The sequence below is a fragment of the Crassostrea angulata genome, chromosome 10 (assembly GCF_025612915.1).
Source record: "Crassostrea angulata isolate pt1a10 chromosome 10, ASM2561291v2, whole genome shotgun sequence".
NCBI lineage: Eukaryota > Metazoa > Mollusca > Bivalvia > Ostreida > Ostreidae > Magallana > Magallana angulata.
The window spans coordinates 29,177,030-29,205,025 of record NC_069120.1 but is presented as its reverse complement, the minus strand read 5'-3'; the positions used below and the strand labels follow the sequence as shown (position 1 = coordinate 29,205,025).

Sequence of the window (27,996 nt, the reverse complement as noted above, 5' to 3'; positions counted from 1 at the left end):
CTGGATGTCCATATAGAGCCTGCAGTTTGTCTCTGACACTGCGCTGAGGCATCTCAGTGGCCAGGTCATCAAAGCTAGTGGCTTTGGACAGGCCACAGATCTGTCTGTAGTGGTTGTAAAAGGGCAGCCCATGATCCCTTCCCCTCTGGATATTAAGGGAGGCCAGATCCTGACCCACAGCATTAGCCAGGGAGAAGAGTTTCTCTGTGAGCTCCTTGTTCATCACTTCCTCTGGCATCCGCTTCTTGGCTGCCACCCCAAACAGTCCCCTCAAGAGGGGGTCAATGCCTCCCTCCTCTAGAATTTTGTATGGCGAGAAGAAAGCCTTGTGTAGTGGTAGGTTTCCTTCCGGTATGGGTCCAAAACTTTCGTTCAGTCGGAACATGATGGGTTGAACTAGAGAGTGACCAAATCGGAATGCTGCAGTGGCAAATTCGTTGGAAATGGAAGGATCAACACTTGGGTTGTAACCTTTGTATGATCCCAGGGTTGCCATCCCCGATTCTCCAATAACTTGAGGTAGCCAGAACTTGTAAGATATATGCTGCATCATGGCACCAAGAATTTTCCTAGTTTCATGGTATAATATATTTCCATCCCAGTGTGGATTGACTTCATGTAGTTCGGTGGCAATGTAGTTATGGTGTCTGACCCACAGTGTGTGCATTGCAGTGAGAGCTAAATGCTCATTCACACGATTATCTCCAGCTCGGAAACACGGAACATGTCTCTTACTCGGCTCAATTTGACAGTCAAAATGATGAAGAAAGTTTCCAGTGTCAAATGGTAATAGCCTCTTGTTGTTCTTTGACAAAACACCTTCCCTCAAAAGTCCACGTCCATTTGAAAACTCTCGCAATCTCTGAGCTTCGAAGTCACTACTTCCATACACAGAACTGGCATCAATGAAAGCAGTGATTGCATTTATCTGCTGCCTAGGTGCAAAAGTCTTGTAAAACACTGAGGTACTCCCTGAATTACATATGGCACTACTTCTGGAAAATCCCAAACAATTTGTATGCTGAATTCTTGCATCACTCCTTGGAACCCTGATGGGAAAACATGGATACTGGTTCTCACAGGTTTCGTTGCAGAAGCGGCCATCACTAAAACGAGCATTGCTGACAGACTGAGGGGTGAGGCTCATGTCGTGGTCCAGAAACTGGCCCCACTGCATCAACATGTGGGTACTGTGTTCATCCATTGTCACATGGTCAGTGGACATCAAGAAGGAAGACACCAGTCGGGGACTTGGGAGATGGTAGCCATTGTACACTCTGGCAGCATCCCAACCTGGAAAAAAATGAATTATTTTTTTTATTTTTCAACAATTTTAATTCAAATGCACAAAATGTTCAACATTATTGTTACTTAATTTGCTATCTATATAGCAAATGCTTCAACCCAGTTTTGTCATATTAAATTACGTAAGTTTATACCTGTAAGTTTTTTTTGTGAAACAAAATTATTTCTCCCATCCCATTACAAATGCATAACAAAGACATAAATCAACATTTTTAATAATTCACATGTTTTTTTGGCACTAAATTGACTAAAACCTGTAGCTTATGACATGGTAGCATGAGTTTGCTTTTTGTTTTTTGTTTTTGGCAAGGTAAGATCAAATGCACTTGCCAACTGGTGTATTGAATCCATTTTCATAAATTGGAGGCAGCATTCTCTGTAGAGCAATAACTGAAGCCCCCCAAGTCGGGTTGTGGAGGTTGTTACACAGGCCATCCATGGAGCGGAACCTCTTGTGATAACACATCTCTGAGCAGCGGATAATCCGTGGATTAGCAAAGCATCCGGACATGTTGGCAATCAGCTCCAAATGACCAGGGGAGAGAATCTCCTTGTAACTGGATGCTAAACAACAGTGAAAGAAAATCATGAATATTTAAACATACATTATAATACTCAGTCTCTGGAACAACTATGACTTTCAAATTTCTTTACCTATGAAATAAATTCATACATAAACATAAATAGAAACTAGATCGTTCTCGTTGCGAGCAACGAGTGGGTCTTCCGTCCGATTTTTGAATAAATGAGAAAAAATCCTTCACTTTTAAGACTAAATTGTTAATCAACGCAAAAAAAAATTAGGAAAAAAATTTTCAGCACCCGAGGCTTGAACCCGAGTCGCCTGGGCACATGTCCACGACTCTAACAACCGAGCTACTCAGACTCTCGCTTCAGGACTTTGATGCTTAATATCTCGGGAACACATCAATCGATTTCAAAACAAATCACATATTCTGATTCAGTAAAAGAGTCTCTATGAACCCATTAGAAAAATATATTAAAAGCAAAAAGTTAAAAAATCGATTTTTTATATTTCCTTCCGGTGACGGCGGACGTTTTTATGACCATGTTGCAACAGGTAAAAGTGATGTCTATCTTCACTGAAAATTTCAGCCCTATATCTTTATTTGTTTTTTAGATCTCTAGCCGACAAAATTGACTTTTAAAAATCGTAAACGGACGATAACTTCCGACCGGAAGTGATTATCAAGAAATTGAAACGGCTGTACAAACTTCAGATGCCGACACATCATCCCTTAAAATTTGAAGAAAATCGAATGAGCCATCTTCGAAAAATCGCCTGCACAAAATTTGTAAGACAAAAAAAGAATAAAAAGAATAATAAGAAAAGTGAAAAAGAAACAATAGAATAATAGTAGGGTCTTCCGCTGAAGACGGAAGACCCTAATTAAGCTTAAAATGTTTAAAGAGCCTTACTCTAGAACTTCATAAGATCATATACTTAGTATATACCCTTATTGCTTAGGTTGTACTTGTGGCCATCCACAACATGTCGCTGTATAATTTCTAGCGTCTGCTCGAATATCTCTTCCGCTCTGGCTAGCTGGAGGGCATCAGCAGATGGATAGCGGAAAATGGTGATCAGGTCTTGGACGGAGTGTGTTCGATTCTTGTTGAAGAGATTCTTGATTGTTTGGTTGATGGCCGAATCCACTAAATTGGTGGCCTGCTGAATGGCTGGATTTACAAAGGAGTGGCCTGAATAATTGGCCTGGATCTGTCTCTCTGAAAGTTGAGAAAATACCAGTAACCAAATAAGTATTTTTATATATATATGTCCATGGCTATCGGTAAATATTTGTCAAGAGTATATGGACATTTCAAAGTAGATAGGTTGTGTATATCCCTGTCTATAAGTAAGAGATGTAAAATTTGCCCAAATACAAGCTCATTATTCAAAACAAAGAAGAACAATGAAGAACAATGAAGAAAAGAATATTTCTGTAAGAAACTACCTCTAAAGCCCAAGTTGACGACATTCCTGGCAAATCCCAGTGTGTTTTCAGGAAAACACTCATATCTCCCAAAATCAGACCATGTGGCTTGTCTGATGGTGAGGCGGTTTCCCTGTAAAGCGTACTTGGGGCCCGGTAAAATGCTGACTCCATTACGGATCCACCTGGTGGCTTCCAGTGGGTCTCCATCCTCAGAACACAACAAGATGATGTCTTCTCCCGGTCTCCCCTCCGTGTCATGTTCCCTGTTGTTAGTCGGTACAGCTTCAAAAAGAAAAGGGAAATTTTGTCCAGGTTCAAAACAATTATTTTGGTTCATTACTCTTTCAGTTCTCTATTTTTATTTCTTGTTTATGAAAAAATAGGAGATACTGGTCCCATATCCCAAGCTTGTTTTTTCTTGATTTGGAAAAACCAGTTACTTAAAAAGTAAGTTCATGGATTGTGAAATCTTTCCATGGGTTATCTCTCTTCTTTCCTTACCAGTTTGAGTGACAGTCAATCTGGCTGAGGCTTCTACTGAACCAGCTGAGTTCTCTCCCCTACATCTGTATGTCCCTCTGTCGGAAGACTGCAGCAAGACCACCCGGAGTTGTCTACCTTCGTTCACAATCTGAATCCGTCTGCTGGCCTGAAGCTCTTCATCTGTTTGAGAAGGTGAACAAATGCAATTGGTGTCAAAATACCAAAACAGTATTGGTATAATCCTATCACTTAATAATATCAATGCATACATAAGTTTGTCCCTAATGGATATGCAATGCCATTTCAAACCCTATTTTGTATCATAACCATGCAATAAAATCCCCTCCCCTTTCCCATTTTAATAGATCATATCAGTCTAGGGGAAACAAACCACTAAATTTACAGTAAACAATTGAATTGTCATTGCTCATATTCTAAACAACCACCCTTATTGTAAACAATCTTTTATAAAAATGGAAAAACATTATACTGCTACTTTTGATATAATGACTCATGGGTCTTTAATGGGGTATTCATGTTTATAAAGTGCACAGTTGACAAGAGAAACTTCTACCCGAAACACTAGACCACTTTTTGGGAGAAAAAAAAACCCCAGCGAGACTTAATTTAATACATGGTCGTGAACAACAAAACATTTCATCCATAAATCAGTTTAGCTCTTTTTCATGTCATTGACATCTCATTTCTTTTTTAATCCTTTTCATTTAGTAATTTTTTTGGCCATTTTCCACTAGAAATTCAATACCCCCCAAACAACAAAGATGGCTATGATGTACATCCTCCCCTCTGCATACATCATATCCCTTATCAGGCACCATCATCTTCACTGCCATTAAATTCTTGGCACATTATTGTAAATCAGACTACCCTATTACATAATGTTTGTAAAATTCTTCATGTGCCACTGTCTATTTATATACCAGATGACACACTATCCATAAGTTAGGGCCATCCTCCCACATGAAGGGCTTGAATTTTGATCCCTTATTAGGGCTAATTTCACAGGTGGTGATTTTTATGACATACATGAACTCCATTTGCAGTAAATTTGACTGCTCTTTTCCCCTTATCATTGAAATAAACCACCATGAAACGGGGCATCTTAAGCGATCTTTGTAACAAATAAAATCTAGAAATTTCTGCACTGTGCTTTAATGACTTTTTCTTAAATTGACTGAAAACAGTATGAATCTAAATATATATACATGTACAAAAAATCAACAGCAAATGTATATTCAGTGCTCTTAGAGAATATTTGTCTGGTGCTTGATCAGTCTAAGGTTTGCACACTTTAAGTGAAGATGTGATAAAATCCAATAGAATCATGCATCACTTTTGGTGTAGCTATCACACTACATGTTGTTGCGGAACTCTCTCAATTCTCAAAAACTACAGGTACTTACTTCCTTTGTACCATGTGATGTTGGGTTGTGGACTTCCGGAGATTTCACAGGTTAATCTAGCCGTGTCTCCCTCATTCAGAGTTAGGTCATCAGGGGCCCGCACCAGGACTGGAGCCTCTGTAAACACAAAATAAAATACCGGGTATATCCACATTTGAGTGTCATTTTTACAATAACATTTCAAATATGACATCCAGAGAACATTAAACTCTGCCCAGAATGAACATTTCCTCAGCAATCGAATTTTCTCTCTCTCTCTCTCTCTCTCTCTCTCTCTCTCTCTCTCTCTCTCTCTGAGGCTCTCTCTCTCTCCTTTCCCTCACCTCCCTGCACAGTGACCCTGGCATCAGCCACAGCGAACCCCTCATCATTGCTGGCCTGACATGAGTACACCCCTTCGTCAGACTTCCGTAGATCTGTAATGTCCAAGTTTCCGACAGAATCTACGGCATATTTCCTGCTGGGTAGGATGGTGTTGGAGTTGAATTTCCAGGTGATGGTGGGGGGTGGGACTCCAGTAGCCCGACAGGACAGTCGGACAGATTGACCCAGAAAACCCTGGGTGTCAGAGGGAGTGGTCACCATTGAAGGAGTCACTGCAAAGTGGATAAAAAAAGATGCTGAGGTACTGGGGAAACTGTTAGATTTGTTTGGACCAATTTTCATAGACTGAGAATTTTCTATGAGTTTTTTGGGGAAGTATTTCTTTAGGAATTGCTATATGTAAATAACGAATGAAGACTATATTTCATAATTCCTCAGGGATGTTGATTTGTGGCTAAGGTATACCCATAAAAGCCACAAAAATAAAGTTCCCCGCCCCCAATTGATTGTTAAAGATTCAATATTATGAAACATGAAAAAACAAAAAATGGTTGAAAAGTTGTGTCATGAATTGATGGCATGAAGAAGAAATATTAAAAATATGATAGTGACAATATTTGAACTTGAATGAACAAAAATCTTTTGTCAAAAGTTAACAATATTTATGAGATCCAGATAGATGCTTTAAATAGAAATTAACACATCATGAGAAATTTGATCCTCGAGAAATATGAAATCTAACTTTGTGATATGTCATGTATGAAAGGAACTCTGCCAGATCTGTTCTCATGCCATTCTGTCTGAAGACAATTTGATTCTATAAGAACTGACAGCGGCAAACAATGTCCGACATTCTACAAGCATTATAACTATGTCTCAGAATTAGGAGATTAATGGAAATGGGGCATAAAGGAATCTAAGAATCAGCATGGCAGCCGGAATCTGTGTATAGTCTACATTTTAAAGACTTTATCCAAATATTTACCCGGTAGATCTGACAATCAGTGGTAGCTATTATTAGAGATAGAACCATAACTAATACATGTCATTTTAATCTCTTGCACATAATTATCATAACATGAACCAAGCTTCAGGTTCATCAGTCTCCTCTCAGGAAATCAACAATTAAAACTGGCATTGATGCAGTATTACTGTGTTCTAAGAAAAAGCTATCAATCTACAATCTTTTCAAGTATATATATATATATATATACGTGTATAATGAATTATATAAGGGTAATTGATTAATCTGCAGTTACTTTATCTTTTATTGTGACAGCACTGCACCAGGAATAAGAATACCAGTATGTTGTATATACATTCTTGTGCTAAATGCCTTAAAGATGAGTTTAATGATAAAGAAATTTGTTTCCTCTCAAAAGAGGAGATTCATTCAGGTCATACGGATTTTCAGTGATGATTCACCTTCAGAGTTTGCTATAGTTGGACTTTATTGGTCCAGACTCCAGATGATATATACTGACAGTCTACTTATAAGCATGGATATAATATTACCATGGAAATAGTTTGGCTAGAATTTACTGGTCTGTATTCCAGACATTATGGACGTACATTGTATACAATACTACTGATGTGTATGTACATTATTACTGGACTACTGTAGGTTTATTGGACTTGATTGGTCCAGACTCCAGGTGGTATGGACTTAAACTAGTTACCATACAGAGTAGTGGTATTTATAAGTACATGTATGTACATGATTACCTCTGGAAAAGGTCAGCTGTTCTTTTATTAGTCTGGACTCAAGATGGTATGGACTTGAATGTTACTAAAGTGTATCTACATTATTTTCCTTGGAGTAGGTATGGACTTACAGGTTATTTATGTTTGTACATGATTACCTCAGGAATAAGTAAGCTGGACTTTATTAGTCCAGACTCCAGCTACTTGTGTGTTTGTAATGATTACCTCTGGAGTAGGTCAGCTGGACTTTATTGGTGCGGATTTCTTGGTTGGGGGTGCGGGCCACACACTGGTATGTTCCTTTATCCGAGTCCACTGTGTTGTGGATCATCAGGGTCCCGTCCGTCAGCATGGCCACTCGGTTGTCTTGTAGATCCACCTCTAAACTGAAATACGATCCACCTCTCTGTTCAGTATCAAATCTCAGAAATGTGGCTCAAAAAAAATATTTCTTATATTCATTGCTTGCAATGATCTTAAGCTTCCATATACATGTATAACCAAAATTTTAATGCAAGTGTAAAATTTTACATCTATTAGAAAATCATGCGGTTTTAAAAAATGTAGCTTTGAAAATATTTATGTACCAGTAATCCTAATGATCTGACTAAGCTATTGCCAACAATGTAAGTGAAACATAACACAGAGTTACAAGTGTGAATTGTCAATCAACATCATAATTAAGGAGAGATCACCTGGATATAAACCAGAAAATTTGCCAAAGTACAGAGATTGAGAGAAATTTGCAAGACATTCACCTTGTTGTAAGCATCTTTATTTTTTTGTTTTGTAGAATATTTTTAATAAATAGTGGTATTTTTGGAACTGCATGTAATCATGTGCATCTACAGCACTGACTGTTGACTCATTTTAGGTGTGGGGGTATGATTGGTATTCATCATAATTGTATCAGAATCTCTCTCTCTCTCTCTCTCTCTCTCTCTCTCTCTCTCTCTCTCTCTCTCTCTCTCTCTCTCTCATATAAGCAAACATTTCAGGGGAAGTTTTTTCATTTAGCAATGCATGTACTTGAGTTAAGACAAGTTCTCGGTTAACTGTTAAACATTGCAAAACACAAAATAACTGCAGCCACAAAGTACCTCATGAATCATAATTATGTTTCTAATAACATACTATTAAGATCAAATCGGTACAATTTATATAAGTGCAAAGTCTCCTTCATAGAACAGCCCCTTTAACACGAATTGACACACCTCCAAAGACGTTCTAGCAATCCTCTACTCAAAAATAAAACTATAAACGCATTCCTCTCTCTCTTTCTTTCCCCCTTTCTTTCTTTGCAAAACTCTGGGAAGAGTTCTTCAAGTTTCCCTGAGAGGAGACATAATGAATTAAATTTGCCTGGAATCAATTAGTGGGAGCTTATTTATACATCCTGACGTAACCCTGTGTTATGTGGTATAAAAACATTGACAATTTACCTACTCATTATGGAGCCAGGAAATCTTGTAGTTGCTGTTTCCATCGGCGCGGCAAGAAAAATAGGCAGTGTTCCCCATGGTAATTATCACATCTCGGGGCTCCATTGTGAAGTGTGGAGTCTCTGTGAACATACACCAAATGCATATCACTCTAAAGTAATCATGGCAGGGAATTTGAAAGGAGGGGGAAAATCGCAGCCTACAAAATTTTTCATCACTTTTTCCTGATAAACAAATTATGATCAAAGAATTTAAGTGCAGCATTGTAAGCTTCTAGGAAATGGAATTGTATGAAAAATATTATGAAACTCAATGTGGTATGTCTGAAAAAGAATTCTATACTTGATAAAATGAAAGTTTTCCTTTATTCTTAAGCTAAATAAAAGTTCACTAATATTTAAGTTTAAATCTTTTAGGTGTTTTAAAAGATTTGGAAATCAAAGAGATTTAATACATTGAAATTAATATCATTTTGTTTTTAAATACACAGAATCAACCACATTTTCAAGTGGCTCAGGTGAGCTAAATATGGACAAAGTACAGGAAGGCCAACTTTAGACAATAAATTAAATGATATCCTTAATGATTTCCTAAATAGCAAATGTCATAAAAATTCTATACAGATTTTCATGGTTTTAATCTTCCATGTTATTAAATTAATTTTGTAGGTTTTTTAAAGTAGAAATGAAATGACTTTTTGATCCATATGGGGATGTAAAAAAAAAATGGTGATGAAATACTTGTTGGCAAAGACAGATAAATTAACAGAATATAACATTAGGGATTAAGTTTATAAAAAAAATAATACATGCATCTTGTCTCAACATCTCACACCTGCATAAAATTAATTGTTACCTTCGGGCATCTGGACATTTTTTATGTAATTTAAAACTGACTCTGTGTATATTGCAGACATAAATTGTTATTTAATCATTATTTTCTATTTTAAAGTATGATATGAAAAAAAAAGATGGCAACCATCTCAAATTACTTCCAGGTGGTAAAAAATATAACACTTCATGTACGCAAAAAATAATTTAAGCTTCTTCACCGAATGTATCAATTTTCATGGTAATCTGGCGTGCATTATACAGAAAAATTAAACACATCTTGCATGAACAAAGCAATTTATCAAACTTTTGAAATTTATCTTATATTACATAACATTGTGACATATATTACATCAGAATGTGTTGAGTTTTTATTTTTTAATTAAACAATGGTTCAATGCTATTTTTGCATCTAATTTTAGGTGTAACAAACATTTACAATTGTTTGTACGGGGTTTCAAAAAAGCTGATTTACAGTAAAATATATTAATACAAATCATTGATTGCATTACATGTACCAATAATAGATCTATAATATAGCTGCATGAAGTGATTTATAAGAGAATCAACAGATGATATGTACATTGTACAGTTGAACTTCAATATCTTGAACACAAATATCTCAAATATTTGTATATGGCGAAGTGATAGTTGTAAGTCCCAACCACTTATTTTTAAAGAATTTTACCCTTGATATCTTGAATACTTGGATATTTTGGAGTTTTTCACAATCCCATTTAGTTCAAGATAACAAAGTTTGACTGGATATACATGACTTTGCAGAGACTCCTCTCTCTGTATGTGCTGTAAATAACTGTAAACCAACTTTTACTTTACTTTGTGATTTACCAGTGGAAAACTGGTTTGCAGCAACTTATTTTTGCAATCAAACCAATGCTTGGCACCTTAAAAATGGAAATACAAAAGACAAAAGACTGGTTTACATTGATAAATATTTGCAGCAACAAGACTCCAACAAACCCCACAAAATATTCTTGCACACAAATAAAAGTTGGTTTTCAGTAGTGATTAAAAAAATAATGAACTTTTTCACTAATAAAGCAGATATTGTGTGTGTGTGTCACACCATACCGCAGTTGAAGTCTGCCTCTGTAAGCTGGCTGAGGTGTCGTCCCCGGAGATTCGCTGGTCCGTGACATACCGCAGTGGTGTGGACTCTACCCGCGTTAGTCCTCAGATAGGTCCACAACCATTTTATATCACAGTCACACTCAAGTAAGTTGGAGTCTAAGCGTCTGAAGAAAAAAGAAACACAAATCCACATATCTGTATTTATACCTGGTAGGTAGATATACCTTTTTTGAGGTTTCGGAAGGCAGAGATTTCCAACAAATTAGCCAAATCAGATCAACCTATATATCTTGCATGTGGTTTTTCTCGCCATAAACTTAAATCAACTAAAGAAAAAATTCACTTTAAAATTTTTTTATATAGTTTTTTTACAGAGCTCTTCTTTTTAAGGATTGAGGTTTTTCATAGTCGCAACCATCCAACCCAATCTTAACAAGCTTTTGAATTAAAACAGTAAAAAGTTGGTGAGAAGACTATTTAAGGTAGACCCAGACTTTTAGAGATTTGTGTCTAAACAAACATTTTTTTAATTTGAGCTTATAAAGTTACTAAAAAGGCCAAAATATTTATGCTTTGCACCAAAAAATTGGGTTATGATTGAAGAAAATCAAATGATATTCATTAAATAAAAAAGTCTTATTGATTTTCTACAGCTTTTAAAGTTGTTTTTTGCAAACATTGGAAAAAATTGAAATGTACCAAAGAGTCACTAAAAATTATATTGTCAACTAGATCGTTCTCGTTGCGAGCAACGAGTGGGTCTTCCATCCGATTTTTTTGAGTAGATAAAACAACTTTTAACACGAATTTTTAATCTACGCAAAAAATTAGTAAAAAAAATTTTCAGCACTGCGGACTTGAATTCGGGTTGCCTGGGCCATGTCCACGACTCTGTCGACTGAGCTGCTCGGACTCTCGCTTCAGGACTTTGATGCTTCATTTCTCAAGAATGCCTTGATCGATTTTAAAACAAATTACATATTCTGAATCAGTAAACAGGTCTTTATCAACTGTTAAAATATAAACAATGAATAATAAGAAATAAATAAAACAATAAAAAATAACAATAAAAAACAATAAAAAAGTCGAAAAAAATTTCATTTTTGAATTTTTCTTCTTATGACGAGAGGAAGTGACGGCGGAAATTTTCTTGCGTGTATTGCACCAGAAAAACGGTAGATCTATCATCTCTGAAAATTTCAGCCTTATTTCTTTACTCGTTTTTAAGAAACGTTGCAGACAACATTCGCTTTTAAAAATCGTTTTATCGACGATAACTTCCGACCGGAAGACCGCTGAAGGCAGAAGATCCTAATTAATGTATTATACATATTAAAAGTTTGGTCCTAACGAGCAAAACCATAGAAATGAGTGCAGTAGCAACCCCCCTTTTCCGTCAAGTAATTTTCCATCAAATTTTTTGACATATTTATGATTTTCCTCTCCTTTTGAAATTAATATTTGTATTGAAGCCACAGAACCTTATACTTGCTCAATATTTAAAACCAAATACATGTCATCTTAAATGATCATTGCTGTGCACAAAACTATAACTGCATGAAATTTATCACGCTGTCTAAAAAAAGAACCAAACATGAACGGCACAGGATTTACCTTAACCAGCTTTTGATTGCCGCTATGCATTCACTACAACTTCTATTTGAAGACATTGTTATTTCTTAAAATTTGTTCATAAGATTCATCCCACTTTTAACAATGATCATTATTATCGGTAATTAATATCTACGGTAATCAATGTAAATTTAATCATTTTCTTGTTAATTGTAGACACATCAGCCATTGCAGAGAACAAAACTGTCCTTCAATTTAAAGTCAAACATGCCAACTCCTGACACCAATGCATTAGCCTCCAATTAGAATAGGAAACTGCTGTGTGAATAGGAATTTGTGCTGATTATACAAAAAAAAAACCGGATAAAAGGAAGAATGCCTTTAATAAAAAAAAAAAAAGACGTAGTGAAGGACCTATCTGACGCTCTTAAATTTAAATTTTCAAACCTATGCAATTAACTCTCCTAATTAAAGCTTGCATCCAATAAAGATTGGAATTTAGTTGACACTTAATGTGTGAATTATCTTCACAGGCAAAATTTTATGGCAATTTCTTCTCCCATAAAACTGCTCTATTCTTTGAGATATGAAAATACCATCATGTTGGTGTGGAATTTGTTAATTAACTAGACAACTATCAGTTTCCATGCAGATCCAAAATATTTTCTACCAGTATTAGTTGCTAAAAAAATTATTTTTAAAATGGTAGCAGGGTAAAAACCCATCAAGAAACACTTAATCATCTTGCGAAATTGTTGCACAAAATTTTATTTAGAATGCAGCACTATACTGGCTCAGGTCTTGAATGCCAAAAAAATATATTTGTTAATGTTAATTATTGTTTGTTTATTACATGTATATATAGTTGGTATTTTTTGTTTTTTTCTGTAAGGTTATGTATAACTTCAATCTTTTTATTTGGGATTTTTTTTTCAATCTTTCTAAATAACTCAAATAAAAAGATAATTATTAACTTTGTATACATGAGCAAAGAAAAATTCTATTGCTTTTGATCTCAGAGCTCATTCATAAAGGGGAAAAACTCCTGCTATTTATGAATCCCCTTTATCCACTGGAGATATTTATAATAAATTATTCAAAATATTACTTTCAATCAGTAAAAGAGAATCGCAATGTCATTCCTTTGCAACAACAAAGATAAAAGTGAAACCATTGGAAAAAAAAGCCTTGGTATGCAATTTATTATTCAAACACATGTATGCGCAAAAAATTCGACCAATGTTTGAGTGCTCCTTATCGTAGGAAACATTCGTTCCCTGTGTGGTAAACAATTATGTCATTATGTATATATATATACTCACAATCTTCTTAGATTACGGGAATGCAAAAACAAAGCAGGTGAAAGTTTCTGTATATTGTTATGGTGCAAGAATCTGCAAATACAAAGCGTTATATTCCTTCTGATACATACAGCATGTATACACAAACCAAACAATGGCATATCCTGTGTGATGGCAGAAAGACAGTGGCAGTTCATTTCCACAAACATGACTACCACATATAAAATTGTTATTCTTGTCAATTTTTTACCCTTTTATTTCAATGCCGATAGAATTTAACTTTATGCCAATTTTAATCTTCCCAATAGCATTACATTTAATCTGCAGCTTTATATGACAGAATTTAATTACTATATATTAAATCTTCCTTACATAAAGAAGGTTTATTGAGCAATTCTAGCTTTTATTACATTTTTTTCCCCTTACTGTAAAATTGAATTCTAAATGCCAGTGTTCAGTCCAGTCAACAAACAGAGCAGCCAATGAATATAATATCTGGCATTTACAATTGTATTTATTGCGCAACATTTATATGCATACTTAAAATAGAAATAAAGCAACAGCGACAACCTTTTCTATGCAGACATCTCAGACAAGCAATTGCTTTTGTATAACAGTAAAGTAAGCCCATTATTTTGCAGCCATAAACAGGTGATACACCCTGTGAAAGGTAGTTTTTATTACATTTATCATTACCACATTAAAATTACACGTTCATGTTTTACATTATTACAACCCAAAGATATTACAAGTGCTAGAATCTTATGCAATGGCTGGAAGACAGTTGGTTTCACATGCACAACATGAAAACAATTAATTAATGAATTTAATGAATTTTTTTATTAAAGAGTCATACCTTTAACAGCACATGTATTTCATTTTAATTTTCAAAGCCATAAAAAATTAAACTGGCAACATGCCGCATATAGCAATTTTAATAAATGGGTGCTGGAACTTTATGGTGTGGAATTTTTGTGTTTAAGAGAGCTCCTTTTTTTAAGTTCATGATCAGTTCATGCACATTAATCTAGTTAGTCTGTCATCTGCTGGACTCGTAGAAAGCAAATGAAGGGAGGAGAAATAAGGCCCCAAGTTATTCTCTTTGAACCGCCAGACAAAAGCCTCTCTTTGAAGCGTTATCATAGATGCAAATTTCAAGAAAATTTCTCATTAAATTGTTCATCATCCATGAACAAATGCAATATTCAATGGAAAAAATCTATACTTTTGGCTTCAGATTATCAAATAATCAGGCAAAGAATAATGAAAAATTAATCAGGACAAAGTATATTTTTTCTACAATTGAGTTTATACATATAACATCAATACTATGTTCACGGCTTGCAAAAAGGCTTTGTAAGAATATCAATATTAAGCTGAATAGAATTCAGCTACTGTGTATATCTTTTATCCATATATCTGTATAAGCATATTCACATGTAAGCATTGCTTTGGATCAAATCTAGAATTACTGACTAAATCCTTTTTTATCAAATTTCAGGGTCAAGCCAATCAAACATGTAGTTCTAACAATGTCATAGCCAATATGGCAATATTACACACATTTTATGTATGACTCCGGAACTGTAGCTCTTCAATAGTGATTTGCAGTCAATCTGTCCATTTATATGTTCATGCATTTGTCTGTCTGTCTGTCTACCCTTCCTGTAGAGCTATAGAGTTTAATTTGGTTTGCTTGCAGCATGAGTTTGTAAGAATCTTTCTCAAACGTATAGATATTCCTAACAAAGCAACATTATTTCGTTTGTTGCATTAATTCTGAATATTTGAAGAAAATGTAGTATATGTACTTACATTTGCTGTAGATTTCGTAAGTTGCTGAAAGCTTGGCTTTCTATAGATTTTATTTGATTTTTATATAAATATCTGAAAAAGAAAAGGGAAGAAATATAGAAACATGTTACTCTTTTTAACATTGTTGATTTTTTTTTCTATACTCCTTTGCTAAAAATGTCAGCCATCAATTGTCAAGTGCAATAAATCATTTTCGAATTCTGTAGATAATCAGGCATGACAAAAATAAACATCCTCTGGCTTTCACAGCAAGTTTATCACCTCCTTATCTTTGAAGTTTTTCCTAGCTTATGGGAAATTAAAAGTATACCGAAATCAGCTTCTATTAACTTTTAACCACAGAATTCTGATATCATTACTCACAAAAATACAGAATTGGAGGTGTAAAAAAAATAGGGCCTGAAGGGCTTGCCTGAATGCATACTCATGCAAACACTCTTGATCCATTTAGCCTTCTTTATATCTCATTAAAAAAAATCCCTCAAAGGACTTTAAAGGAAGTTTATTAGTCTAGCGCTAGCTGTCAACAGAAAATTGAAAGTGGTATAACCTAAATTTGAAAAAAAAAATTACAAAAGAATTCTAATATTTGAATAAACCAAATTGAATTCAAATTGAAATTTGAATGCAGTTTAATTGACTGATGGTCAATGCCCAATGGTAGGAGGGTCAAGCTCCCTATCAGATTTCCCCTATAGTAAATTCTGTATGTTTGTAGAACCCTATCGAATTTCCCCTAGAGAAAATTCTGGTTCTGATTTATGAAAAACGTGCAACAAGCACACAGCTAGACCAAATCCAATAGAGTGTATTCCATTTTCAGAGTCATGTAAACTTTAAAAGTTTAACTTTTTATTTAAAATGGGTGCAACAATTGCTGAACTATCAGTTTAACTATATGCACTGAGAAAGATGAGCCAGCAATGTGTACCAGTAGCAGTAAATCATTTACATATAGCTTTATTGATAGATGTTACACATGTAATATGTAAGAAATATGAGTAACAAAAATTTTTTGTCAGGGTCAGCAAAGAAACCATATAGATATCTAATACACATTATATTTTTATTTGAAATATATAACACTCACAAATGATGGTTATATAACATAATTGAATTTAGATATTGTACAATACCTGTCATATAGTTCATGTACTGTGTATAAAATTTTTTTAACATTTTTTAGAATGGGCCTAACTGGCAATTAACCTCCAATACTTTTTAATTGTGTCCAAAATAGAGTGCAAATACTGGCTATGAAATGTTTAAATGTTTGCTAAAACCTCAGAGCTTTGTTATACCTTCAAATGTATAACAGTACAAAAAATATCAAAATGAAAATATCATCTTGCTAAAATAAAATATGTAAATAGGACTGCTAGCTACCCTAAAGCTATCACTCAACATATTTCTTGACTCTGGGCTGAAAAACTTGACTATTAATTTGCATCCACATCCATTTTTATAACTCTATCATTTATAAAATAATTTATATATAGCACTGATTCGAACAACTTAATCTCTTTGTTTACATAAATATACTTACAGATATCGTAATTCTGAAAGGCCTTCAAATGCTCCATTTTCCAACCTTTGTATCTGGTTATTATTAAGCAGTCTGGAAGAAAAATATGATTTCTTTCGTTTGAGGGACGAATTAGACAGAAATCAATTTCTACTTGGTATAATAATGAATTAATTATCCGGATATATAAGGTTTTCATTCGAATACCTGTTTGTGTCACCTGGTTCTTAAGAACCGGTTTATTAGCAAGGCTATATAAAGAATTGCTCAGGTGTTAAATACCAGTTTAGGACGACACGTACAGCGGAAAGTTTAAATTCGGCATGCAGAACGAGGAGATGTCGGGCGGGGCTCAGGCAGACATGCTACAAGCCATTCTCAACAAAATGAATGAACAGAAAATGGACATGGAGAATACTATGGCAATGCAACTTGATAATTTTAAAAGTGAATTACAGGGAGCAACTTCCTCCGTATCGTCTGAAGTGAAGAAGTTAAAGTCAGAACAAGCGATAGTCTGGAAACATCCAGGTAACAAAGATCAATTTGAACATAACGAGAAAATTATTGATACGTTGACGCAGGCTTCGTGGGCCTTGAATAACAATAAATATGATTATTGCAAGGAATTTATTCATGAATCAGTTGAACTTTGTAATAAGCGTAACAAACTTATCAAAATGGCTGATGCATCACCTTTTGGGTGGAGTACAGTGAAAAATTATGTAACCAATCCATTGGCTGATGATTCGGATGACGAAAAACGAATGTTTAAAGCGGAAATAAAGCCATGAAAGAAAAGAAAGAAAAGGAGAAGCAAAAAGGAAAACTAAAATCTAAGAGTAGCTATTCTAATGTTAGGAGCAGTGCTCCTTATTTTCCTTTTCCAGCTAGACAGCCTTTTAGTGGCCCAACGCTTTTTGGCTTCCCCATCATGCCAGCTGCATCCAGATTTCCCATTGGCTGTTTCCATTGCGGAAAACCCAATCACCAAAGAAAAGAATGCCCAGAGCTTAAGTCCGCTAAATAGAGAGGTTAAACAGTCTAAAGAATCATCTTTGATAAAAGATAAGTATTATGATGGAAAAAGTTGTGTTGATGAGTTTAACGAATGCTATGAGTATAAAAAAGGTGGCAAAGTCTCTGTTAGAGGGCGATTAAAATCAAATATTGAATTTGGAAATGCATTGATGCTTGTCATTATATCATAGATACTATTCAGGATGGTTATAAAATACCTTTTTATTCTTTACCACAGCAGAGCTTTTCGCATAATAATAAATCTGCTTTACAGGAAGATGTTTTCGTGCAGGGAGCAATAATGGAGCTATTAGAAAACGGTTTGATATCCGAACAAAATACAGAGTTTTTGGTTACTAATCCTCTTTCTGTTTCAGTGAACTCCAGTGGGAAAAGAAGGCTTATATTAGATTTAAGGGAAGTTAATAAGCATGTATGGAAACAGTCTGTGAAATATGACGATATAAGAATCGCTCTTATGTATACAAATAAAAATAGTTGGTGTTTTAAATTTGACATCACAAGTGCATATCACCATATAGATATTTTTCCTGACCATAGAAAATATTTAGGATTTCCATGGAAATTTGGTGTTCAAGATCGATATTTCTGTTTTAATGTTTTGCCATTTGGTCTCACATCTGCGCCATATATTTTTACTAAACTCACACGACCCTTAGTTAAGAAATGGCGTAGAGAAGGTAAAACTGTACTTATGTATTTAGATGATGGGTTTGGCTGCCATAGTAAGTATGACGAAGCATGCAAAATATCCAAAGAGGTACAGTATGATTTAGTTTGTTCAGGTTTTGTGCCTAAAGTGGAAAAGTCCATGTGGATCCCTTGTCAAGTTTTCGAGTATCTTGGTGTTGTTTTGGATTGTAATATGGGGGAAATTTACATTCCTGAAAAGCGTATATTTAAGATTCAAATTTTTTTTTTTCAAAATTGAGCATTTTATGAACCAGAATTGCAGAATAAAGGTAAGACGACTAGCAAGTTTAGTTGGACAAATCGTATCTATGTCTGTTGTTATCGGAAGTGTAGCTCAGTTAATGACCAAATGTCTTAGTATTGACATTGTGTCTTCTCCAACATGGAATAGCATGATTTTAATTTCTGAGGAAAGTAAAAAAAAAAAACCATAAGTTTCTGGAAATCGTCTTTAGATATGTTGAATAGAAGGGATTTGAAAGTTAAACCAAGTTCTAATCTGGTAGTGTACACAGATGCAAGTGATACTGGTTATGGCGGTTATTGCGTACGGACAGGTAAAACTGTTTTTCATGATTTATGGGAAGAATCTGAAAGAATTATGAGTTCCACATGGAGAGAATTGGCCGCGGTGGATAGAGTTCTTCGGTCATTTGTACAATTTCTCAAAGGTGAGAATATAAAATGGTTTACAGACAACGCAAATGTTGTTTCCATTGTTCAAAAAGGGAGTATGAAAAAAAAAAAAAACTTACAAGATCTTGCAATGAACATATTTCAAATTTGTTTAGAATATAAGATTGGTATTGAAATTGAATGGATACCAAGAGAACTCAATGAGCAAGCAGATTATTTGAGCAGAATTGTCGACTTTGATAATTGGGGTATCGTGAAAACGGTTTTTGATGACCTATCACGGGAATGGGGTCCGTATGATATTGATTTATTTGCTTGTGATTACAATGCAAAAGTAGATAAATTTTGTTCCAGGTATTGGAATCCTTTTACGTATGCAGTTGATGCATTTACTATTAATTGGACAGGTTGGAATGCATGGATCGTACCGCCATTTTATCTTATTCCAAGAGTTTTGGAGAATCATCAGCCTTTTGGCCAATTTTAATTTCTGAAGTTTACAGGTCACATATTGTAGATTGGAAGGATCTTTCAGTAGCAAAGGAGTTTTACACAAGTGGTAAACTCGGATCTGGTATTTTTGGTAAAGAAGATTTAAAGTTTAGAATGCTTGCATTTGTTTTTGATTTCAGAGTTTGATTTCAAAATTGTTTTTCGGCAGTTTTAAATTCTTCAAAATAAACAAATTTATTGATTAATTGGGAATTATTTCCCATAAACTTGTATGAGAAATATCAGGCAATTTGCGCTATGTTGTAATAGAGATAAATATTTTATCACTATGGATTTTACTGAAGTTTCTTTCACCACATTTGTGGTTTGCCATTTGGCAAGTTTGGTTTTTTATCAAACTGATATTTTCATTTCTGAAGAAAATGTGCTGAATATCTTAATTAAGCTGATATGTAGATATAAATATATGTATTCTTATACATATCCGGAAGATAATTTCAAAGTGAAAAAATATTTATTGGTGTTCCTTTACAAATTTGTTTTTTCAGGTATTTGAAAGAGATTTGATTCAGTAGCCTTCAAAGTTGTGTGAAAAGGTGTATGCACTTCCTGGGATTATGCAAGCGTCACGAGCGGATTCAACTATAAACAAATATTGTAACAGTTTCCTGAGATTTAAGAAGTGGGCAAAAGAACAAGGAACCGAGGAAAGTGAATTATTTCCTTCAAAACCTTTACACGTTTCTATTTATTTAGCATGCTTGGTTCAACGGGCAAACTCTCCATCCCCTATTGTTGACACATTCTATGGAATCAAATGGGCTCATGATCTTGTGGGATTCAATTCTCCGACTGACAATCAGTTTGTTAAAAACATTATGGAAGGTGGGAAACGTATGGTGGCAAAACCTGTTCAAAAGAAAGAACCAATAACTGTTGAAAATTTACGTTGTATGTATTTGAAACTGTTTGAATGTAATAATCTTTATAATCAAAGAATCATTTGTATGGTCTTGTTGGCATTCGCTGGATTTTTACGTAGCAGCGAACTCGTAAATATCAAGAGATCTGATATTCAATTTTTACCTGATCATATTGAAATATTCATCGAGTCTAGTAAGACTGATATCTACAGAGACGGTACAAGAGTTGTTATAGCAAGAACATTTTCATATATGTGTCCTGTTTCTAATTTTGAATTGTATCTTCGTTTAGCTGGGATTCAAGACGATTCAGAGGAATATGTATTTTGTGCTATTTCGAAATCGGTAAGTGGTTACCGGTTGCGTAATCGTGAAAAGCCAGGGTTCGTGAATTATTCATCGAAGAATTTACAGGAATTGTAGATAACATCAACGTTTATGGACTTCACAGTTTGCGGTCAGGTGGAGCGACTGCGTCGGCAGTGAGGGGAATTCCGGACAGGATATTCAAGAGACATGGACGTTGGCGTTCGGAATCTGCTAAGGATAGATATGTCCAGGATCCGCTTAGTGAACATTTAAGTGTTTCCAAAGAACTTGGTTTATAATAGTTGTAATCATGTTGTTTATTGATTATATTGTATCTTTTTGTATTGATTTTTCTGAACATATATGAAGTTGGATTACGTTATTATATCCTATATTAATGGTAGCATTAGTTCCCCGTTCTTTATATTTACATAGCTGCAGCGTGTCGTTGCTAATTCCACACAATGTGTTGTTATTTACTAGTATCATAGTATTCAGCTTTCATTTGGAAAGTAATGAATGGATTTAAAGGAGAAATATGATTTCTTTCGTTTGAGGGACGAATTAGACAGAAATCAATTTCTACTTGGTATAATAATGAATTAATTATCCGGATATATAAGGTTTTCATTCGAATACCTGTTTGTGTCACCTGGTTCTTAAGAACCGGTTTATTAGCAAGGCTATATAAAGAATTGCTCAGGTGTTAAATACCAGTTTAGGACGACACGTACAGCGGAAAGTTTAAATTTTCAGAATTGTTTTATTAAAATAAATTAATCATGTGATCCAACTTTATGCCATAATTATGTATGTATATTTAATATGCCAAATATTAAATAGCTGCAGCGTGTCGTTGCTAATTCCACACAATGTGTTGTTATTTACTAGTATCATAGTATTCAGCTTTCATTTGGAAAGTAATGAATGGATTTAAAGGAGAAAATTTAGTCTCTGTATTCTGTATGCCGTGCTTATATTTTAATAAACATTTTTACTCATTATATGCTGTAAACCAAATTTTATTTAATGCAACTTTAATTCGCAATTACCTTACAATAAACTGGTTCGCAACGACTAATGTTTGCAACAAAGCCTTATCCAGACCCTCGATGTTATAACAATCATATGACAAGGACTGGTTCGTGGTTCGAAGCGAGAAATATTCGAGACAACGAAGCTCTTGCCAACCTCATGACAATTTCATGCACGTGAATAAAAGTTGGTTTACAGTATAAAATCAATTCATGTATCCATCAATGATACGATAAGTAATAGAAAAATTAAATTTATTGGGGGGGGGGGGGGGGGGCTCAGTGATGAAAGAGAGTAATTCTCCTGCCTGTTGCCTGTTCGTATCCTTCAGTGACAAGATGTATTTGAAAAATAAATACTGTTAATCTGCATGGCTTCCTGTTTTTTTGGCTGAGAGTTGATTTACATTTAATTACGTGAGATGGTAAAAAAAAAGAGGAGAATGTCAATGACGTGCACAACCAGAGTGAGGATCAAGGAGCTCTATCTAGCTGAGAAGAATGTGTATTTGAATTCCATTATGATCCAAGCTAGAACTTGTCAACGAATTCACAATGCACCCACGCAGTCTTCTTGTACAGTTATGGAGATATAAATGTGTTGACATAGATTAGCTACATATAGGGTACGTGTCCAAGAAGAATGACTTCGATTTGCTGCGATCCTCTTGTTTGAATAAACCAACACCCAAAATGTTAAAACGGTGCAATATTGAGTATCAAATATTGGAATGACATAAAATATAATCCTTTGATAGATACCAATGATTTTATTTCACTGACTATAATAATAAATTTGTAATGCAATGTGAAAATAAAGTGAGTCAATTATCAATATGTCTACAATATTGTATAACATTAGTTAAATATATTGATGTATATTAAAATGATTTAAAAACAGAACAAATTGTTTTAAAATTATTAGCTGAGGAATAACAATGGATTCATCATATATTCCTCACAGTTTCAAATGCTTGAGACAAAGTACCAACACATGCTTCTGCATCCATCACCACAAAATCAGATTTACCCAGCACAGTGCATTGAGTGTATAGCTAAAGCAAGAAGCATAAAAGAGGTCTATCAATTACTTAATTCACTTGTTGGCAATCTCCTCTCTCAAGTCTCCCTACAAGTGACCTGAGATATGCTGGATTACTGCCCTTGATGAATGAGGCTGTCTGCACACCATGCAAGGCAGCTATATAGTATTTATCGTTTGCAGTCGAGGAGATATGAGAAATAACCTTTTGATGACATCATAGCCATTGAGATCATTTTTCACCGGAAATGAGTAACTTCAGAGTTCAGACAAAGTCTTTTGTCTAGACTACATGAATGAGTTGTATTTTCAAATTTTTTTTTTCAATTTCGGGATTATTGATATCAAAGTTTTTATTATGATCTCTGACATGGAAATGTTTCAAGTTTTAAATTCAAATATCTTCAAAGATTCTTTGAATATCTTTGATTTCAATCATCTCTAGTGAAACTAGATTGAAACTTAAATTTACAAGTAAATAGATTCCATTTATAGATAATTTTATAAGTTCAGAATCAAACAAAAATGAAGACAATTATTTTTTCTGTAAAAAATTCTTATTTCTTTTCCTGTTTACTTGAAAATTCTGTGTGATCAGGCAATGCAAAAGAGTACAATTTTTGGATTTTCACACATTTTTTTTTCTTTGGGACTTTCCTTCAATGTTTTATGTCATAGAGACTATGCAGCGTAAAAAGAAATGTTTGGGTATTCCTGATCAACACTTGTTTTGTCGGAGTGCATGAAGATCTTATCGCAATCAGTGGCTGCAAAGCATATATACACCAAAAGGCTATCCCAATTCTCCTCACCCTTGCTTATGTCATCTTCTCTTTTTTATTACGGTATATGATTCATATCCTATTCCCCAACAAAGGAACTTCTTTCCGTTACTTCCTTCTGTGAAGGAAATTTCAAAATAGAAGATGATGCAAACTCTTTTGTATAGTGTTGAGAAATTTTAGGCAAAGAAACTTCTTTCTGTTACCGGTAATTTTTTGTGTGGAGGAAATTTCAAAATAGATGGTGATGCAAACTCTCTTGTATAATAAAATATTAATGTTGCAAAATTTTAGGCAAAGAAACTTCTTTCTGTTATTTTTTTGTGGAGGAAATTTCAAAATAGAAGATTTCAGGTTTAAGAGAGAGAGAGAGAGAGAGAGAGCACACACACACACAGAAAGAGAAAGAAAGATAGATTAATTGATGAGAAAAAAGAGCCTGAGGAAGATATCCAACTCTGTCTTTTCCCCCCTGTTGTTCTTGGGTCATTTTTTATGTGAGTCATATCTGTGTCACTTACTGTCCCATTAAGTATGTATACCTCCATCAAGATGAAAAGAAAGATCTGCAGTGAACCTAATGATTAATGACGGCCAAATTTCATTCATAATCAGCTTTTTATCCCAGACAGAAGCACTGAGGACTTTCTCAAATACTGATTTAGCTTGCCTGGCTGACAGACACAGGTCTCAGTTGCAAGATATTTCAAAGTGTATCATAAAAGATCCAATATTGCATGGAAATCATAATTATATACATTGTATATGTACATGTACGTAGTATCCATATCATGTATTTTGGAGACAAGATGATTTAGATACCTCCAATAAGCAGTCAGGTACGGTACCAGAAAATATGAATACTTAGCGCATATATATTATGATCATCTCATATTGGACAATCCAAAGGCCCAAATTGACAGCATACCTTTAATTTTTCATTCATTTCTAATTCAATAACACTTTTGATACAATTTGAATATATCCTTGACTTGAAATATGCATATATTAGTATATAAAGAAATATATAAATTATTAAGTACTTACAAAGTAGATATTCTCCTCAATTCTCTAAAAGTTCCTCTTGGAATGTTCCTTATCCTATTAAATCTTAAATCTCTGAAAAATACAACATCATTCATAGAAATAATTAAACACTGGACATTGGGTATTTAGATATCTGATCTCTGATGTTCATTGTCCCATCTTGAGTCATAGCTAGATGTAGAAATCAGATAAAAAAGAATCGTATTGGTGTGTAAAGTGTGACAAGGAACATACTTTATATATTCGTGTTATTTTCGCCCTATGATATTTTTGCCCTTCTACACTTGAAAACAGTTTCGTCTCATCTTGAATTGCCCCAAACACAGTAAGAAATATATATATATTCTTTCTTATTAACACAGTTGTTTTTTAATTATTTCACCCAGTGTAAAATTCGCCTGCTGATAACAAGGCCAAAAGGGGCAAAAATTAAACAACAGTGAATATTTCTTTGTATACAGTAACTTATAGCATCTTCATACTTTTACCAATTAACAAATGCTTATGATTAATTTTTAGAACAGGAAAGAGCTGACATAAATAAAGCTTACATCATTCTACTTAAAAAAAAAAATTTATGAATGATATTTACAATTTAAGTACCGGTACAAGCTAATTTATCAAATATAAAGAGGTTTGAAACATCTGAATAATATGACACAAAGAAATTTAAGTTCACTGAAGTGTTGCATCTGTTAGGTAATCACGGCAGCGGTGAACCAGCTGGGGTGTCTGGAGGGATGATGATGTCAGAGTCAAGAAATTCTCTGTCCATATTCCCCCTCCAAACCCAGAGACGCCATGTGCCACTTGCTGTGTGTGTTTATGAAGCTAGCTGGGACTTCATCTGCCACTCTAACCTAATCTGAACACTATCTTTTTTTCCCCCTCTTTATAAACCAAGCACTTTCTTTGATGCTGATACATTGTAATAAAAAGTGGAAGGGGGGGGGGGGGTTGCTCATCTACTATAATAAGCACTTGATGAAAGACAAGAGCATTTTGATTCAGATTGTTATAAATTGTATACACAGTTGTAAATTGCCATGGATCTTAATTGTGTTTATCTCCACTTTTTACACTAATCTATTTTCTGTATATCTCTTCATTAGAATGTATAACATTTTCCATACAGATATTTTAATACTAATTATGAGCATTAAATTCAAATATATAATCTGAATCAAGGATATCTTGGGACATGCAGACTATAGATGTAGTTATAAAAAGGTTCACGTTAACAAAGAAATACATGTACACCTGCACATCATAGAAAAATATTTATAATCTCCCCACTTAACAAAAAGTCTACCAATTGCCTGGCAAGAGGTCTTAAGATTTATTGTGTAACATACATGCATACAAAAACACTTTAACAGGTGCAGGGGGAACCTCTAGTAGCTGAGATTTCCCTGCAACAGCACCAGACCAGTCAAGTAATTGACATATTTATAGATTTGGAGGGAGGGAGAAACTAAATCATTCCATCCAATTTGTCACCACTAGAATTATCATCTGCAGTCACGGGGTGGAGTAGATAATGCGGTTTCCTGAGTAGCCCTAGGGTCGTCTTGGCTACAGCTACCAGTAACTGCTCCCCATACATCTTCACCTGAACTTCCATTAATTGTGACAGTGTAAGTTCAATGACCACTCTCTATCATTTATAAAAAAAAAAATTTACAAAAGGGTAGACATTCTTTTCAGTAAGTTCTTGCATGAGCTAGGTGTTAATTTTCAAACAAGAAGACGTCAAACATCTCAACCCCCCCCCCCCCCCCCTTTTCCACCATCAAACCCCCCCCCCCCCTCCCCTCCCCGCCATCTGCCTTCTACCAACAATTGATATTAGCATGCAGGCAAATCAGACACATTACAATACTTTCTAAATGGCTGAAATTTCAAACAATTTATGTCTAAGCCATTAAATCTAGGCTAAAGAGACATTTCTAATTTAATGATAGAATCTGATGGTAGAATAAACAGTGGCGATTTTATGTGGCTATCTCTGGAGCTCACTGCTATCAAACTCTCTCAGATTGCCTACATACTGAACATTCTCCAATCAGGGCATATAAGAGAACATTTATTTTCTAAATTGAAATGGTTCCTAAGATTTTATCTATTTTTAAATACATCACTAATAAAGTTGACAAATGACCTAGTAAATTTATTTTTTACACATAACTTATGCAATGCTTATCTTGATGCATGAGGATTAAAACTGTACTCATGCATTACACCATTTACACATGTAACTTTCGTACACCAATACATGAACATTGTATTGCCACCCAGCCTTAGTGTCTTTTTTTTTGTTTAATGAACACCTGGTGAATGGAAGTACGTACATGTGCATATCAGTGATGCTCTTAGGAGAGTGGTATTTCAGATTTAGTACCTATATATCTTGAACAAAGCATTTGGTTTTCGGCTTATAAAAAGTGCACTCCTAAAGTACACTTTTGCTATTAATATAATATTTAAATTCAGAGCACTGTCTAGCATGCCACTATATTTGCATTTTATGAAGTCAAGGTCTTTCATAAATGTGTGATTTGTTTTGCAGCCCCCCCCCCCTCCCAAATGGTACCAACTTCTAAGGTGTACAGACCAGACAGTATATTAAATATCAAATTAAATATGGCACATTCTGATTATGCATGCACTAATTATGTAATCACATTTTTAAAAAAAATATAAAACTTTGAAGTCCCAGGAGGTAACGCTGACATAGGAAGCTAGAGACTGACTTGTAATTTCCTAATCATTATTTGCATTTCTTGACATTGAAAAATGAACGTTTTGGTTTGTGCACTAGATTAACCTTCCTTTTAAAAAAAAAAATGAAAACAACACTTGACTTATTTAAAAAGTTTTTAATCATCATGGGAAGGAAGTTCTTCACAGTACCAGCTACTTCTGCATTTTGATTGTTATATATTAATTACACCTCCTTCCCCCATTTTAAGTTTCAATGACTACATCATCAAGAATTTTTGAAGGAAGCTTTTGTGACTCCAAATTTATAAAGGAAATGGTCACGTCATGCGCTACTCAAACCCCCCACTGTTTCCGTAAATTCTCTTTGCACCTTGAAATGCATTCAATTGTCCAATCACTTAAAATTGTTTGCATTTTATACCTTGTTTTGATTTATTTGTTTGTATTTTGACAGGCTTAGCAAATGTGTTGTCAAGTCACAGTGCTTATATTATTATTGACTCGATGCAATGTATGAAGACATCTCTGCCATGG

General features: G+C 34.5%; 1 protein-coding gene across 4 annotated transcripts in view; it reads right to left on the bottom strand.

The window, feature by feature from the left end:
* Positions 1-27,996, bottom strand: part of LOC128164987 (peroxidasin-like) — a 38,189-nt gene that overhangs the window by 5,495 nt on the left and 4,698 nt on the right. For 3 of the 4 annotated variants that reach the window (XM_052829140.1, XM_052829141.1, XM_052829142.1), the window contains 14 exons: positions 24,739-24,810; positions 16,800-16,871; positions 15,254-15,325; positions 13,460-13,531; positions 10,566-10,729; positions 8,648-8,765; positions 7,427-7,587; positions 5,497-5,769; positions 5,174-5,290; positions 3,768-3,929; positions 3,285-3,548; positions 2,782-3,054; positions 1,636-1,869; positions 1-1,293 (listed from right to left, as the gene is read on the bottom strand). In XM_052829140.1, coding sequence (XP_052685100.1) covers positions 1-1,293; positions 1,636-1,869; positions 2,782-3,054; positions 3,285-3,548; positions 3,768-3,929; positions 5,174-5,290; positions 5,497-5,769; positions 7,427-7,587; positions 8,648-8,765; positions 10,566-10,729; positions 13,460-13,531; positions 15,254-15,325; positions 16,800-16,871; positions 24,739-24,810 — 3,347 coding nt within the window. The remainder of the gene's footprint in view (positions 1,294-1,635; positions 1,870-2,781; positions 3,055-3,284; positions 3,549-3,767; positions 3,930-5,173; positions 5,291-5,496; positions 5,770-7,426; positions 7,588-8,647; positions 8,766-10,565; positions 10,730-13,459; positions 13,532-15,253; positions 15,326-16,799; positions 16,872-24,738; positions 24,811-27,996) is intronic. The other variant, XM_052829144.1, reaches the window with a different exon arrangement.